The following is a 17,841-nucleotide window of genomic DNA, read 5'->3' on the forward strand; positions in this document are numbered from 1 at the left end:
TGTATATCGTAATTTTATTATCTTACGTAGGGCGTGTTAATGAAAAAGTATGACAGTTACGGCTTCTGAGCTGGGGTCTGAGTAAAGCATTGAAAGCTTTTCCAACTACCCACCGGAAATGCAGACTGGGACATCAATGGCTATGGCACTTTCCATTAATTTTGGATCACATTTAACCTTTTTTTTTTTGTTTATTTGGGTCTATATGTTCCTGTTTTGTCGACCGTTTAAACCAGAAAAAGGATTGAGCAAGCAAAAATTTAAACCTAATCAAACTAATCTACCGTTTCAATAATTTTGATTCCTGGATAAGATCACGTGAATCAGAACAGCTCTAATTTTAGTTCAATTACAACTTTAGTTTTGGTACAATCACGACGCCGTATATTGGAATTCTAATTTTACCTTCTTTTTGTTTTTCATGGTTGCCCTACACATGCTATTCTGAAAATTTCTCTTCTAGATTTTTATTTAATTTTCATTTACATTTACACGATGACAAATTAGTTTCTTGTAATAATAAAATAATATATGAAATATTGAAAATGTTTTTTTAATAATTTCTTTACAACATTTTAACAATACACACGTAACAGGTAGTTAGTTCATTTTAAATATTTTTTTAAAAGATAAATTTAAATAAGCTAATAAAATAATTACATGTAGTCATTATAAAGAAAAACTATTATAAAAAAGTTGTTAACATGTTGAAGTCTATATAATATATATCAATCTTTAACTGCTGCGTTCACTCATAAAAGTTACCGTAGTGACAAAACTCTACGTCAACAGAAGTCAGAACTGAGCCAGTACAAAGTAACAAAATTATAGTGTATTTTATTAATAAGAGAAAATGAAATGCATTTAAACAAGAGAATATCAAAGTCTTCGTTAAGTAACCAGGTGACTTACTACATGCCATGTTAACATATCTAATGTAAATAATACATAGTTTTCTCATTTTTAACGTTTATATAATATCTTTTAACATTATTCTTTTAAAGATTAAAAAAAGTAATTTTAATTCCTCGTGACATATAAGGCTCAAAATTTTAATTCTAAAGAATAAAATAAATATAATATGCATGAATTAGAACGTTGAATGAGTCTAGGGTTACTTTGGTCACTCAAAAATGAATTATTGTAGAATTAAAATTGTTAACTTTACAGTGATCAATTTAAAAGCTACTTTTCTAAATAGAATTATTTTCTTAAAATAAATAAAATTTCTCTATTTCTGTCCACGTAAATAAAAGATTGAACAATTGTCTTATGAAAAGCGTGAAAAGATCTATGAAGAATGCGCGTTGTTACAGCTTTAAGCCAAATTGTCTTGTATTCCGTATAAGTGTATGCATGCTCTTGGTTAAGACGTTATTCAGGTAACTTTCCTAATCTTTGGACGTTAAAAATATATATGGTCAAATTCTAAGTAGATTTTATACAATTTAGTTAAATCTAAATTTAATTTCTACAGGTTTTCATAGTCATTAATTGTGATATATAAAGTTGACTTCATTTCTATGTTAAATTCGCTTTCTAGCATTATATTTATAAACAACTTTTTATTTGGCTTTTACTTGAAATTATTGATATTTAAATGAGTCTTTGAACTTTTGTATTCTTTATTTCTCCTATGGAGGAATTGCAATGCTAAAGAAGTATAGGAACGATGAATAGATACGTCCCTACATACGTCCGTAGTTAATGGGTTAGTTAGTGTAGATACCTTCGTATTAATAACCTTCCCCTTTATATCCGTAATTAAATTGGTTGGACTGTATATAATTATTTCGTATTTTTATTTATTTATACTTTTTTATCAAAGTAACAGATTGACTGAAAATGATGGGTCAGAATTATCTTATACTGGTATAGCATGGTAACTAAAGAATTTCTAAATGACATGCTGAATTCATTTAATATCTGCACATGATGTGGGCAAACTCTAGATGTAGTTGTTGTTAAAGGAATACGTCAAATTTGATGGCCGAACTTCATGCAACGCACGTGCCAATGAAAACTCTTCTTACGATAACGGATAAAAGATAGATTTGCAGTGTAAAAGTTATAATGTGAATCATGCAGTGTTGAACAACTTTTAGAAAAAGGAACTTTTCTAAAAGAAATTTTATATCGATAAACTCGTATATCTCTTTTATATTACAAAATACTTTTAAGTATATATAATGTTTGGTCTGAACATATCACTCCACGAAAGGAGCAAATATCACAAACTTTTACAATAATTTTTATATTCTCTTCGTAACATTACTTATCTTTTTCCCTCTTTTTTGTTCTTATTATTCTTCTATTTTTGTATAGAAATTGTGTATAAATAAGATTAATCTTAAACAATCTGGCAAAATTGTAAATATATAAAATAAAAAATTTAAGAACCAAAACAGAACTTTGTTCATTTTATTGTATATTATCTAAGATAATTATTTCAAATTTTAGAACGGTTAATAAAAAAATATGTCTAAAATCAAATTTACTTATTTAATTTAACGAAACAAAATATTTTTTATCTTTAAAATCATCTAAATTATTTTAATTATAAAAAATTCAATTTCAAACTATATATAATTGTATATTACTTTATTCATGTACTCCTTTCCTTTCACATTTTTAATCAAAATTGTATATCCAAGGTTCTTCCTTCTTTCTCTCTTATCTCTTCTCTTCTTCTCTTCTTCTCTTGCTTCTTCATCCTCTCCAACAAATAAATGACTTATTTAAGTCACTATGAATATGTTCAACGTATATTTCAACTCCTTCTTAATCCGTTTTAGCATTAACTTTATCTCATCACTATCCACTTTCACTAGTTTTAAATTTTTATTCAAGCTTTTTCCTTTTGTCTTCTACCAATGTTTAATACCCATCATATTTTGAAATCTCTTATATACCCAATATTTCAAAATATGAACATAGGGATCAATTCCTCTAACCACACTTTAAGCACATGTTTTTCCGCAGTCTAGTAATGTAACTCTCTCATCTTTACAAATTTTTCATACGATTAAAAACTATACAAAAACTTATTTCAAACCATACAATTTAAATCAACAATCAATTAAACAAAGCAAGCTAATCATAACCCTAAACTACATTGCTAATCCCAAATGCAAGGACCAAATAATGCAATAATGTAAAAAATGCAAACAAATACAAACTAAACTAGCTTAAAGAGGCAACACGCACAATTTCCCAAACTTTGTCAATGTAAACCCTTGATTTTGCGTTCTTCAACTTTCTTTCAACGCACGATTACCACTTACCCTTCTTCTTCAATCATCTTTCGATGTTCTTCTTTTTCTTCAATTCAATTTCAATCCCACTGCATATATTTTCGAACATTCAATTTATAACAAAATTGTAGAACAAAAAAATCAATTTCCCAAACTCTGAACTTCTATGCTACTTTTTCAATTTACACGTGTAACTAAAAACAAAACATGTGTCCAAAAATGGAGGGGTGGACATGACACAATATTTGCAATGTTAAAAAAAGATAACATTGTTGGACATTAAGAATTAAATTCATGCATTTTTTAAGTATAAAAAATTAATACGATGAAACTCTGAAATAGAAACTAAAACTAAAATTGTGTTATAATTCAGAACAAAACACATAATTAATCCATAATTTAAAAAAATATTAATATTAAATAAAACTTATACATAAACAAAATTATCTAAAACTCAAATAACAAATTTATGAATCTTTTACGATATATTTGACTTTTTCATTTTTATTCAATAGGAAATTTAAACTCACATTTGAATCACAAGATAAAAATTTTAAATTTTGTATCATATTGTACAACTGTTTAAGAAATTTAACAAAAATATTTTAATTAAGTTAGTGAAATATAATACCAGAAAAAAAGTTATAGCATGGAGTGGAGTGGTAAGTTATCATAAACTCTTTTATATAAGTTTAATTTTTAAGGATAGAAAAAATATTCGTGATTTTATTTTTTTAGCAAATAATATGACTAAAAATATAAAAAATTATATTTATTTATTGTTAATTATTTATTTTATTATAATTAAATTTACATATTAATAAAAATTAAAACATAATCAATTATATTAAAAGAATAAATTATATATATATATATATTATATGAAAGAAATTATTTTACAATTGTTAATGTTTTATTAATATATAAAATATAATGTCGAAGATATTATTAATTACACATTTATATTTGTGTACTTTTTTGTCTTTTCAGTGAAGATTTTAACGTTAGTAATTTTTATTGTTTTTTAAGATTTACGTTTTGGTTTTTGATTTATTTATTATTTATTGCTTTTATACATTTTCATTTTGGGACATGTTTCGGAGATAATTAAGGCGGATGAAAGAGAAATTCAAATTTTGAGTGATTGGGCATGTGCTGTTTTGGCGCCAAATTTGGTTTGTCTTTGTCTGGGGATTATATTTGCTGCAATCCCCATAGTGGAGCAGAATTTTGTTTACTCTCAGGTACAGTTTATTTGGTTTTGGGCTTCATTAAAGTAAAAATACTGGACAAGTCATCTGGTTGAGAATTACACGTGAAATTAACCCAAAACAAAACACATGTTTGCGTCAAAAGCATCAAACGAAGTGATGATAGGGTAGTTGCAAAATTCATTTCTTCAATTCGCCATGTCGTTTAGAGGCCGACAACTCACTGTTGTTGAAGTCGACTTTCGCAGCCGAGAGAAAAAATAAGTTAATGTTTTCTTTTAAATTAATTATATTTTATTTAGAAATTCAAATTGATTTTCTTCTTCCTTTTTTTTTAATTTATTTTAAAAATTTGAGCGACAACCATGTGAAAAAACTGTTGGAAGATTGAATGTCTTGATAATATAAAAAACACAATAGTAGTGCATTTGTAAGATGAATTTTCGCTGATTTTCAACAGAATCAGAAGAAATATAGGGTGAAGTGTTTAAAGCAAGAGATATGAGTTGAATGCGTTTTTCCAACCTCCCACAGTGAGATCCTCCGTTTCAACGCCAGACTCAATTAGATGTCTACAAAGCATTTATTCTTACATTGACTTATTCACCAACTTCATTCTGGACACTTCCTATATAGGTCACTGGACTAGCTTATTTATAACTTAATATATCTTACTGGCTAATACATTTTTAGATTAGTTTATTTAAAAGATGTTTTTTTTTTTTTGTAAGTTACAAAATACTGCATATATATTTACTGACTGAGTTGAAAAAAAGTGATATTTATGCTCTTTAGTTGTTGCTTTCATTGGGCGTAGTTAATTGGTGCAATAAATAGTTGACTGGGTATGAGAGTTTGGAATGAGAAAAAGCATGAATGATGGAGAAAATAAGTAGAAGAAGTGAGGAATTAGGTGTGAGATTTTTAAATTTATTACCTGATTGGGATCTTATCACTCAATCTTTTGCCTCAAATTACATCAAAACAAGTAGAGGATTAAACTCCTTGAATATCTCATCAGTTTCGTAAAACTTACTTCAGTCATCCACATTTCTCCTCAAATTACTTTTGAAAATCTTCATCTATATATGGAATATTTTATATTTCTATTCAGTTAAATATTCTTTTATAATATTCCATTAGTCAGCGTATTTTTTCTAATATTGACAACTTCTCATCTTATTTGAAATATTTGTGTGCTGGAGGTAATAGGAAACAATTTTCAAAATTTAGAAATTAAAATTGGTGAAAGTAGATCTAATCGCAATGTTAGGATGACTTTATATCAGATTTTTTCAGAAAAAAGAAAAGAAAAGAAGAAGAGAGCTTTAAATCATTATTATGTTATTTATCATTCTAACTAATTCGATTTCACAAATAATAAATGTAATAAAAAAGAGGTGAAAAAAATACTTCAAGCCAATTGTAAGATAGTTACTATAAGTATAATAAATGATGATATTTATATAGATAAACAACATTTCACATATGGATTCGTTATGATAGATATTTCTGAAGTGAAAAAAAAAATCGTCTTCCTCCATTTGTTATTTTAGTGCAATACCATCTTCATTATTTTTTCTACCACCTTTCTTTATCTTACTTTCAAGATCTTCTTCGGATAAAAAAATTCTTCGTCACAACAACACTATTATGTTTATCATTTTCATTGCACCATTTTTTTATTTATATAGACAAACTTAAGTTTCAATATTTAGTATTTCTACGTGATTCTTTCATTTATACATTTTTTGTAAAAAAAAATATATATTTTCTTTTCCAATATGAGAAACTGTTAAAATCATTAATAAATATTAGAATTTGATGCTAGTGTAATTGGAATTGGAGTATAATTTGGATTGATTTAAGTTTAACGGTAATGAGGGTGAAGTTAAATTTGTACGGCAACATGCATATGATATTTAGACTTTAAAAATAATATATAAATTGGGTTTGTCAACTTGCACGTTTGTTTTATCGGATTTTAGTAGACAAAAATACCTTCATGTATTATGGATTCTAAGTTTTAAACTTAGGGTATTTGAATAATTTTCTTTCTCAAAACTAAAAAAAATAAGAAAACCCTCAAAGCCTTACTCGTCTCCCTCATTCCTCTCAACCTTTTTTCTTTGATCTTTCTCACTCCAACTTTTTCTCTGTCATCCCTACTGTAGTTCCAACTAAAAAATTCAAAAACATTCGTCTGACCCTAATTCACCTTCCTCACTTATCCATTTTGTTTCTCTCTCATCTCCATACTCTCTCTCACTCATACACAACAACCCGCAACATCGCAATTTGTTGTTCTTGTTATGTTCGTTCATTTGTTTTCCACTTTAATAACAAAATAGCGGGTTGCTTCTAATGAACTTATAACTTTTTTCGAATTCGAATTTAAGAAAAAGATGAAAACAACTAAGATAAAAAAGAAGAATTCCAAAAACGATGAAATATTTCGTTCCAATTTAATTGAATCTAGTACAAAAAGATAGTACAAAAAAAAATACATGGATCTTGAACTATATTTCACTTCAAATTGCTAGTATTTTAGTTTTTTTTAAATATTTTTTTATGATATTGGTTCCCCAACCTATCCATGAATCTAAGAATTTTCTCAATATCTCTCAATTCGAAAATTCAGGATTTGAATTTTATGTCCTTTCATCGAAGTAGAGATGACACAGAAAAAAGGTTGAAGTGGGAGAGATAAAAGAGAAAGGATTGAAAACAATGAGGGAGATGAGTAAGGGTTTGGGTTTTTTTTTTAATTTTGAGAATGAAAATTATTCAAATATCCTTGACCTCAGAATTCATAATATATGAGATATTTTTATCTGTTAAAACTCGATATATATTGCTAAAATATACTGCCTATGCAAGTTAACAAACTCCTAATAAATAATCCTACAATGACAAACATTCAGTTAGAAGATTATATTAAAGATGATGGATCAATAAATGCAGGTTATACTTCATTTAACAATAGGATTAAAAACACCAATGAAAAAGTACAATATACTAAAATAATTTTCTAAATAATAAACAAGCCTGAAAGATATAACTGAAAAATTAAAAAGTATAGTGTAAACTCAAAAACTAAACATGCTGATCTAAATAAATCCAAGTTGGTTGTGTGTATTTGTTTTTCTTGTATGATTGAAGTAATTATTAGTTAGTTACTACCTGGGATTCTTGTTGGGAGTAAAGTGCATGCATTACTTATTAGAAAATGATACTTTGATTTTTCAAATAACGATAGACCTTTAATGTCAAACAATAAGGACTTTTGATGCTTTGAAATTTCAACAAGAAAATAGCCTAATTAGCCCATTCACGCAGTGAGTTAATTGTAATCGCGGATCAAAATTGTAACATGTAGAAGAAAACTTAAATTTAGTTATATATTAGACAATAGTTGTAATTTATAAAATTAAATTTCACAAATTAAATTCTTTTTGCAATAATGTTTTTTTAATAATCCTCTTCCCCGTCAACTTCGTATATATTATTATTGTATTTCTTGTGTAAAAGTTTTTTTTTATTTAAATGAAATTAATTATTTTAAATCACTTATTGCAAGACTTTTTCAAACAAAATTTGAAGCTGATTTTAATACATTATACATATAATTTATGAGGGAAAGGATTTAAATTTTTGAAGTTATTAAAACGAACCCTAATTGTAATTGTTGGATGAAAATTTTATTTTTTACTGTTTAAAGTTTGAATCTCATCCGTGGTAGAAATTACGAGCTATATATCTCCTAATAATCTTTGTTAGGAAGAATAAAAAAGTCCCAAATAAGTGTCGTGTTCATTTTTAATTAATAGCCTTATTTTGTATTCTTGCCTTTGTGACTATTAAAAGTGAATTAATAAGGATCAGGTTAATATTGCAATGTGCCACTTCCTTTCATTCACTTCTCTTACTCTTTCTATTTTAAAATAATTAGTGTTTTAACATTTTTCAAAAATTCAAATTGATTTGTGTCCACACTTTTACTTATAATTTATTCCCAAATTAAGATTCCAGTAAAAAAATATATTAAATAACATATTTATTGTTATTCATCGTAATAGCATAAATGGAAAACTATTAAATAACATAAATTACAAAAAATATTGCCTTCTCAGATTGATACTTCCTCTCCTAATTTAATCCCTTAAAAAAATCCAATGATGTTGTAAAATTTCAAAGGAAGTGTTAATTATTTTCTTTAATTTATCTTAATAATTACCTTAGCAATCTCAATAATACTAATGTATTTATTAAGGGAGTTTAATTATTTTAAAATGAAATATATTCATGATTTTTATTAATAGTGTGTGAACATTGTCTGATTCTCTCCACACTATAAATATGCTGTAAGTCTTTGTTTGGTTGTGTAAAAAGTGAAGATGGAAATAAAATAGCAAGTTTTGTAGGAGTGAAACAGAGGAAAAATCATTCAAAAATCTATTGGTGTAATATAAATTAAGGTATACCAATTACGGACTGATATTTGTACTCTTTTTGTGGTATCTATTAAATTATCTTTTGACATTATCTTTCTGTGGATTCTTTTCACATTATCACTTTGACATTTTGGACTATTTTAGAAAAGTCTAAAATTCATTTATAACTCATCTTACATCATATATATTCAATAAAAAAAATTATATATTACCAATGAACATAATTCATCAACAATAAAAAAAAATATTAATAAATTATGTTTATTTATAGACAAAAATATGCCAATAAATTATATTTATCGATGGATAGAGATTTATTGATAAAGTAATTATTATCAATCAACTTTATTAATTAATGCAGATTTATTAGTAAATGTTTTTTTTTCTTTTCTTCCAACTCTTCCTCTTTCATCTTCTTTTTAACTTCAACAATCATTGTCACTGACATCTTTCACTTATGTGTTCCTATCAATAATGGCGTCATTAACATGTCACAAGTAAATCTCCTTTAATATATAAAATAAAACTTCATCAAATTGAGTAAAATTTTTGTTTCTGAAAGTGCCAATGAATTTATAGAATAAGATTACCAATAATTGGGATGATAAGATACTGAACCAAGTATCATTAATAATAAGAGTTATAATTTAACAACGAACAATTCCAAATATTTGTGTTGTTAGTAACTGTGATAATAAATTATTGATAAAAATATTTGTTAATAATAATAATTTCAATTTATCAACAATATTTTTCAAATAATGTTACATACAAATTTCATATCAACAACGACAAAAATATTTAGTGATAAGTTAAAATGTAAAATCCTTCAAAAAAAAAATATTCTTCAATAAATTTATATTTACCAATGAATTTATTATCATAGTTAATATTCCGTCTATATGTATTAATTTATCATTTTTTTTATTTAAAAATCTAAAAAATTATTGTTGATAATTATATTACTCCTAAAAAAAGTTTTTAAATGATTAGTACTTTATCGAAACATCATTATTTCTCTTTTGAAAAGATTTCAAAATCATTTAGAGTATAAATACCGATAAAAGAGTCATCCCAAGGAAGCCATTCGATAAAAAAAATGTAATTATTGAGATGAAATATTTATACCAAAATGTAAAGAAGTCCTTAAGCTGCCAAGTTTATTAGAGAAACTGCAATTAGAACTTTACAGAAAGTTTCTTACAAAAGCTATTCACACGCTAGTTACACAAGTCAAATCCCAATTTATAAATTAATATATTTTCAAATTTTGTCTAAATTAGTTATATAGCATTTACACTTAAATATTTTTATACTTTTGCTTAGCTAAAATTTCTGCTTTAATGTTGGTTAGAAAAGTTGGAAGTGATTGGACTTGCATGTTGCTCGACATAATGTCTTTTTCCTTTTGCAATTCCGTTCACATTTATATTTAAGCATAGTGATTGCGTGAGTCATTGATGATGTAATGCTTATTAGCATGATGTCTCTCTTATGTATCCACCACCAAGATTTATACAAATATAACATTTCTAAACTTTTTTTTAAAGGAGCACTGTGTGACTAATTTTACCATGAAATTGATAAATATCAATAAACGAGTCAATGATTTTGTTAAATTTTTTAATATTTGTTCACATATTTGCAAGCATAGGCATGTAATCTACTTGTTTTACGCAAATGTGTTTTTCTTTATAAATTTAAATAGACGGGGTTCACTCACATTATCACACTTAAAAAGAAATAGTACATATTAGTAAAGTATAGTATGTTGAAATAAGTTAATGTTTTTGCAATGAAAAAAAGGTTATAAATAAGTTAGTGAAAAAATGTTACTAATTTATTATTATTAATTATTAGGTTGAATTAGTAATTTGGTCTTTAATTAGATCTTTGAAATTATTCTCTATATTTAATTTTTTTATCTTATATTTATTTTTGATAAGTGTGAAAAAGAGTTGTTTTTACACTTATAGATGAGTTCAATCTTGTAATTATTCATGTTGTTCGTCATTGAAAAAGTGTAGAAAGTTGTGTAAACATTGTACAGAAAATGTTGCATTATTTGGACTACTGTCAGTCATAATTCGCTAAGCGCAAGTGAGAATTCACAATGCTAGAAGGAAGTCATTCGCACAACGCACCAGTACTTTCAATTTTTTGTTAATTGAGTTTGATTTTTGTTAATTAAAGTCGATATGACTGTTTCTACTAAATTGATAATAACTTTGTTTTTAAAGTGACTACATGTAAGTTTAATAAAAAAATTAATTAATAATTTAGTTTTTATATTTTTCTTTTAACTCAATTGAGTTTTTAATTTTTTTTTATATGATAATGACGTGATTTTTATTTTGATGGTGTTGTTTTCCATGAATGTTGAAAACTAACCCAAAAATCATAATTGGATTCAAGTTTCAATTTTTAATAATGCAGTAGACAAAAACAAAAAATTTGAATTTGTGCTATTGAATTTAAAAGAGTTGAGTTTGGATCTGAAAGAAGTGATTTCTATGAAATAATTTAACCACCATTACGTCAACATTATATACGAAATAGTTACATGCTTGTGGTTTGTGGTTTTGTAAGACTTGAGGATGTATAATTAATGTATATTATAAAGTAGTTTAACTTTAAATTTTAAAGTGCTTTTTGTGAATGTATGCTATAAAATGTAGCTGTAAGTGAGAATTCTTCTCATTGATAATAATAAATAATAATAACCATATAACTAAAAGTACAAATGTTTTCACTGATGAAATAATTAGGAGACAGGAAAACAGAGTTCAAAATTGTAGACGCCGTTGACTCACAAAGTGTGCTTTTATTGGATATGATAGGTTGGTTGATAGGGTTGTTTTGTTACATAATCATTATGTCCAAAATTTCATATCAAAATTTTGTTTCATTAAGCAGCCTAGATTCAACAATTTTGGTTCCCAGAATAAATATTGTTTATTCAAATAATGCTTACTTCTAGAAAAATAATTTCTTTATTACATAAGCTTAAAGAGTGCATTACACTAAAACTTTTCAACTTAGTGGTTTGTTGATTAGAAATATAATGGCATTAGTTAAGAAATAAAATTTAAATTTAATTCAATCCTACCAAACTAATTTATAAAATGAGATTTATAATTATTTATATATTTTAAATTAGTCTTATTTTATAGAATTTTTAACACACTCTTCATATTGAGATATATATATATATATATATATATATACATAAAGCATAAGATTACACGTTAATGAGTGGTCTGATAACAGTCTAATAATCTATTAAACAATATATCCAAGAAATAACAAAATTCATTAAGATAGATTTTAAATCACAACTCTTATACAGTGTTCAATATAAAAAATAATTATATAAGTGATTAATCTCCTTTCTTTTAAGGGTTAAATATATTTTTAGTCCCTACACTATTGGTCGTTTCTGGTTTTCGTCCCTCTTTCAAAATAAGGTACAATTTGGTCCTCATTCTTTTCGAAACGTTCCTTTTAGTCGTCAGAACTTTGGTTTTAGTCCTCGTTTTGTTGACTAAATGAGGACCAAATTTTTAAAGGTGTTAGTTTTTTAGGATTAAAGTGAACATTTCGAAAAGAATGAGGACCAAATTGTACCTTATTTTGAAAGAGGGACGAAAACCAGAAACGGCCAATAATTTAGGGACAAAAACATATTTAACGCTTCTTTTAAATATATATAAAATAATCTATTTATAATAAAAATATATATATACTAAACTCAAAATACTAATAAAGAAGAATAACAAACTAATTAAAAATAAAAATATCTATATAAAATATCTAATAACATCTTTAATCACTTTCTCATATATATATATATATATATATATATATATATATATATATATATATATATATATATATATATATATATATATATTATTTATATGTTATTAACTTCCCAACTGTGTGACTAGTTTAGGGTTTAATGATTTCCATCTAATGCAACTAGCTTAACTCAATTACAATTTCTCTTCTATAAACTTGTATGTGTTCAAGGGCAATTAGTTTAGCTTTTAATTATTATATGAGCCTAATGGACCAAATTTATTTTTATTTACTAAAGGCTAACTTTCTTTATAGATTTTTATAATGTTTTTGTTTTTAGGTTTTACTTTAGATATAGATTCCAGTATCATATTAGATATTTTACTTTGCCATAATGTCTGTGTGAGAATAGTTTGGTGAACTTTTCAATGTGAGCAATCTATTTTGTCAAATAAATGTTATGATACCTTGACTTCGGATTTAAAATTTTATCTGTTTTCATTAATGTTGGGTTTGTTTCTTAAAAGAAATACATTTAATTTTCATTCGGACATTGTTCCTCTTATAAAACGAGACAAAAACACAAATTATATGGACTTATGCTTTTAAGGATTTATTTATAATGTATTACACAAGTTTCATAAGATATAATAGAAATTTTTTAAATTTTTTGAAAATTTCAAACCTAACAAGAAAATCTTTAAAAATAAAAAACTAAACTCAGAATAATAAAATAAAGAAAAGAGAAAAGAAGATGAAAGAACAAGAGAGAAGAGAAGTGGGTGTTATGTTTTTTTGGAAGAATCAAATTAAATGTATTTATAAATTGAAAGATTACTTCTCCACCTTTATAAATGATAATCAACACAAATATGATCCTAAAACTGTGGTAAACTATAATTCCTTTTAATTCATTTTTTACTCGTGGATGTTTTTAAATGAGCAATTTATTAGTAGCACTGACATCCTATTCCATCTCTTTAAATAATTATGTTTTGGATTTCAGTTTTATGAATGAAAAATATGATTAAGAGGGAAATCCTATTAAAATTAGTCAATTAGATTTTTGCCCAAATATCAATCATCAATAAACTTTATATGTCATTCTCAAATCTATAGCAAGGATGATAAGTCACACTCAATTATCAGACCTAAGAAACAACAATTGTTGTATATATGTTGAAGGCTACAACCTCAAATGCTCAAATGTTAATTTGGTAGGGGACATTTTCAGCTAACTTCTTCACTGATAGAATATTAATTTGTCTTTGATTTTTAATTTGTATAGGTCCCATTTTGTTAAACAAATTCTCAAATAGATACAAAACTTATAGACCACATTGTCACTATGTGGATGTATTTTAGAGTTGTTGTGTCATATTCAAATCCAACTGTAACAAACAATGCAGTTAGTTGTTGGGCCTGGACCCAGTGGTCCAGCCTATGATGGGCTTCACGACATGCCCAAGAATAGTAAGCAAAGTAATTCTACCTCTCTAGGACTAAAATGTCACAAGCATCCTATAGTTCATCAATAAATTATTCTCACATGAAAATTTATTTAAAATAAAATAAATACAAAACATAAAAAATAAACTATAATAAAAATTACATATAATAAAATATTAAATTATTTATATTGTTATCTACTAAAACAGATTGCATTACTTACCCTCAAGCAGTTTAAGCTTAAGTTATACCAAACAAAAATGGTGATTGATAATTTTATATTACTTTTCCCCTTTTTATACTTCCCTTCTTCTTTTTTTAAGTTTTTATATTTAAACTATTCATTCTCTATTACCTCTCATCTATATTATCTATCATTTTTCTTTTTCATTTTCGTGATCTCTTGAATTTTTTTTTTAACAAATAGTTAAAAATTATTTTCAATAATATGTCTAACCTAATAGAAATTATTAATAAATGTCGTATCATCAATATAAAACCTCTAAATCTAAATCAGACTTATCAATACAAAAACATTAAAAAAAGAAATAAATTTGAAGAAGAATTGTAGAAGATGAGTGAAAATAAATTTAACATAAAGAAATACAAAACAATTGGGAAAAAAATATTTAAATAGTCAAATGGTGGATTTAGACAGATTATGCGATCTATAACACATCTACCATTTCGATGTTACATGTGGAACATCCTTTCAAACCAAGGTTTTTGAAACAAACAAAACAATATTTTACTTGGAATGGAGCAAATTAATGAACTCCGATATTTATATAGAAGAGGTATATATTAGAATAATACTCTTATTGATGTATTAACAAGTAAATCAATGAAGAAGCAATGTTAGACACAAACAACAAATTCCATTATTCATTACATAATTACAATTCCAATGTCTTATGACTACTATAAAATAAGATAATACATCTCCACTACCTCAAGCATATTGCAATTTAAAATATCTCATGCGTTTATATATCAAATATAAATTTGGTTTTCCCTTAAATATTATGAATTACGATGATGTTAGGGGGGATTCGGGATTGTTTGCCGTCAGTAAGGTGAATTCAGAATCCTGTTTAAAATCAGACGTCAAGGTTGGTAAGCATTTCTCTTAATATATATATATATATATATATATATATATATATATATATATATATATATATATATATATATATATATATGATATGTGCAAGAAAAGAATATTGAAAGAGGGACAATTTTATGCACATGCTCTTTCTTTTCCTGCTGGGAATCCCATTTTTTGGTTGCCTTCAGACTGATATCTTAGCAAACTGCTATGTTCAAGCTACTGCAAGAATAGATACTGATATATTCTGCGACAGACATCTCCATCATACATGCATAGGCAGTTTACAAGTTCCCTTTACAAGACTTGTTAGCAACCTTTGAGAGAAGAAGAGTTACATGTTATCAGAGGAATCAAAGAAAAGAAAAGTTATACTATAAAACCGTCATCTTCATATATATTTCTATCTTTGACAACCTAAGTAAGCTTAGAGGATGCTATCCATACTCGTTAAACCACACAAAAAAAGGAATTGTACCAACTCAATCTTTAGAAGAGAAAGTTGTCTAGTGCAGATAAACATCAATATTAATTGACAAGAATCATCAACTAACCATATAATAAAAATAAAAATCCAAAAGAAAAAGATCCTCAGTGGACATTAGAGGCCACAAAAGGATAAACTCTTATCTAGCTACAAATGAGTGAATTGACAAAAAATAAATCGATATTCAGCAAATATTGGCACACCAGAACACCAAACTTTACTTTCCAGCATCCAATTTTGGCTTCGGCAGATACAGAAACTGTCTAATTTCAAATTACACTGTTCAACTTAGCAAAATAGAGAAGAAACTGAAAACAACAAATGGCTATCAATTCAATAAAAAAAACTAAACCCAGAAATAAAAAATAGGATTGAATAAAACAAGAATTATTCGATCCTAGTATACCATGAAAAAACTAAGTGGACAATATAGTACCACAAAGCTGAATATTGTATCAGCACATTACAAGGCAGACACCAATAGCTATCTAATTTTTTTATTTATTTTTTTGACACAGTTCATAACAACAAAAGCATAACATTATTCTTACCAAAATAAAATAAGAACCAACTAAAACCACTAGTAAAACCTTAATCCAGATTGAATCTGAGAAACAAGACCCAAGAAAAAAGAAGAATCATTCTGAACGATTGGCGAACCTCTCAACGTTGCTATCGCTCAAATTGATTCCAACCATGGCTTCACCCAAGCCGCAACTGACCTCAGCCAAAACCTCAGGGTCGCTGTAATGAGTGACGGCCTGAACAATGGCTCTAGCACGTTTGGCAGGGTCACCGCTCTTGAAGACGCCGGAGCCGACGAAGACGCCATCGCAGCCAAGCTGCATCATGAGGGCGGCATCGGCGGGAGTGGCGACGCCACCTGCGGCGAAGTGGACGACGGGAAGGCGGCCAAGCTGCTTGGTCTGCATGACAAGGTCGTAGGGCGCGGCAATGTTCTTGGCGAAGGTGAAAACTTCGTCGTCGTCCATGTTGCGGAGAACCCTAATGTCGCTCATCACAGAGCGGACGTGACGCACGGCCTCGATGATGTTGCCGGTGCCTGCCTCGCCCTTGGTGCGGATCATGGCGGCGCCCTCGCGGATGCGGCGGAGGGCTTCCCCGAGGTTGCGGCAGCCGCATACAAAGGGGATGCGGAAGTTGTGTTTGTTGATGTGATTTGCGTCATCGGCCAGTGTGAGAACCTCGCTCTCGTCGACGTAGTCGATGCCGATGGCCTCCAGGATCTGGGCCTCCACGAAGTGTCCGATGCGGGCCTTTGCCATCACGGGGATGGTAACGGCCCGCTTGATTTCCTTGATCAGCTGTGGGTCGCTCATGCGGGCCACACCACCCTGGGCCCGGATGTCGGCGGGTACCCGCTCGAGGGCCATGACCGCGCAGGCCCCGGCCTCTTCGGCGATGCGGGCCTGGTCGGCGTTGACAACATCCATGATGACACCGCCCCTGAGCATCTGGGCGAGGCCGACTTTGACGGAGAAGGGGGACTTCTTGGTTTCCGTGATGGCACCGTTGCCGTAGACGGTAACCACACCGGATCCTTCTCCTTCCATTGAGTGAGATAGAGGTGTGGACTGTGTGAGAAGGAAGAGAAAGAGAAAGAGAAAGAGAAGAGATTGTTGTTGTGCGGTGGGCAAAGAGAGAATGCTAATGAGATGTTTATGTAGTCCTCACATCTCTCTCCTTTCGGGCCTTTCCTGCCTTCAACCCTCCCAATCAAATGCAGCCACGCATTCATCCACTATCTCCTCCACATTTCATAATTATCTTCCCTTCTTCATCACTCTCCCTTTCATTTCCTATATTTATACCTTTTTCATTTCTTTTACTACCGTCTTTTATTATCTCTTTTATTTTTTTTCTTATATATAAATTTAAAAATATACCTTTTTTCAATTTCTAAACTATTATTTTTACATTCTTTTAACAAATATCTTCTAAAATTCCACTCCATATTTGTTTCTATCTACATTTTATTATTCTGTTCATTTTTCGCCATTATTAGTCTATTCGGTATACAATTTATATTAATTATTATTTTTATTTCAAACAGATA

General features: G+C 28.0%; 1 protein-coding gene across 1 annotated transcript; it reads right to left on the reverse strand.

Annotated features, from left to right (window-relative positions):
* Positions 1 to 16,073: 16,073 nt before the first annotated feature.
* LOC124825912 (pyridoxal 5'-phosphate synthase subunit PDX1) lies at positions 16,074 to 17,545 on the reverse strand. Its single transcript, XM_047298651.2, has one exon. It carries the CDS (start codon positions 17,336 to 17,338, stop codon positions 16,403 to 16,405), a length of 936 nt encoding a protein of 311 aa, XP_047154607.1. The 5' UTR covers positions 17,339 to 17,545; the 3' UTR covers positions 16,074 to 16,402.
* Positions 17,546 to 17,841: the final 296 nt, after the last annotated feature.

The sequence above is a fragment of the Vigna umbellata genome, chromosome 5 (genome assembly GCF_029865625.1).
Source record: "Vigna umbellata cultivar VRB3 chromosome 5, Vumbellata_1.0, whole genome shotgun sequence".
NCBI lineage: Eukaryota > Viridiplantae > Streptophyta > Magnoliopsida > Fabales > Fabaceae > Vigna > Vigna umbellata.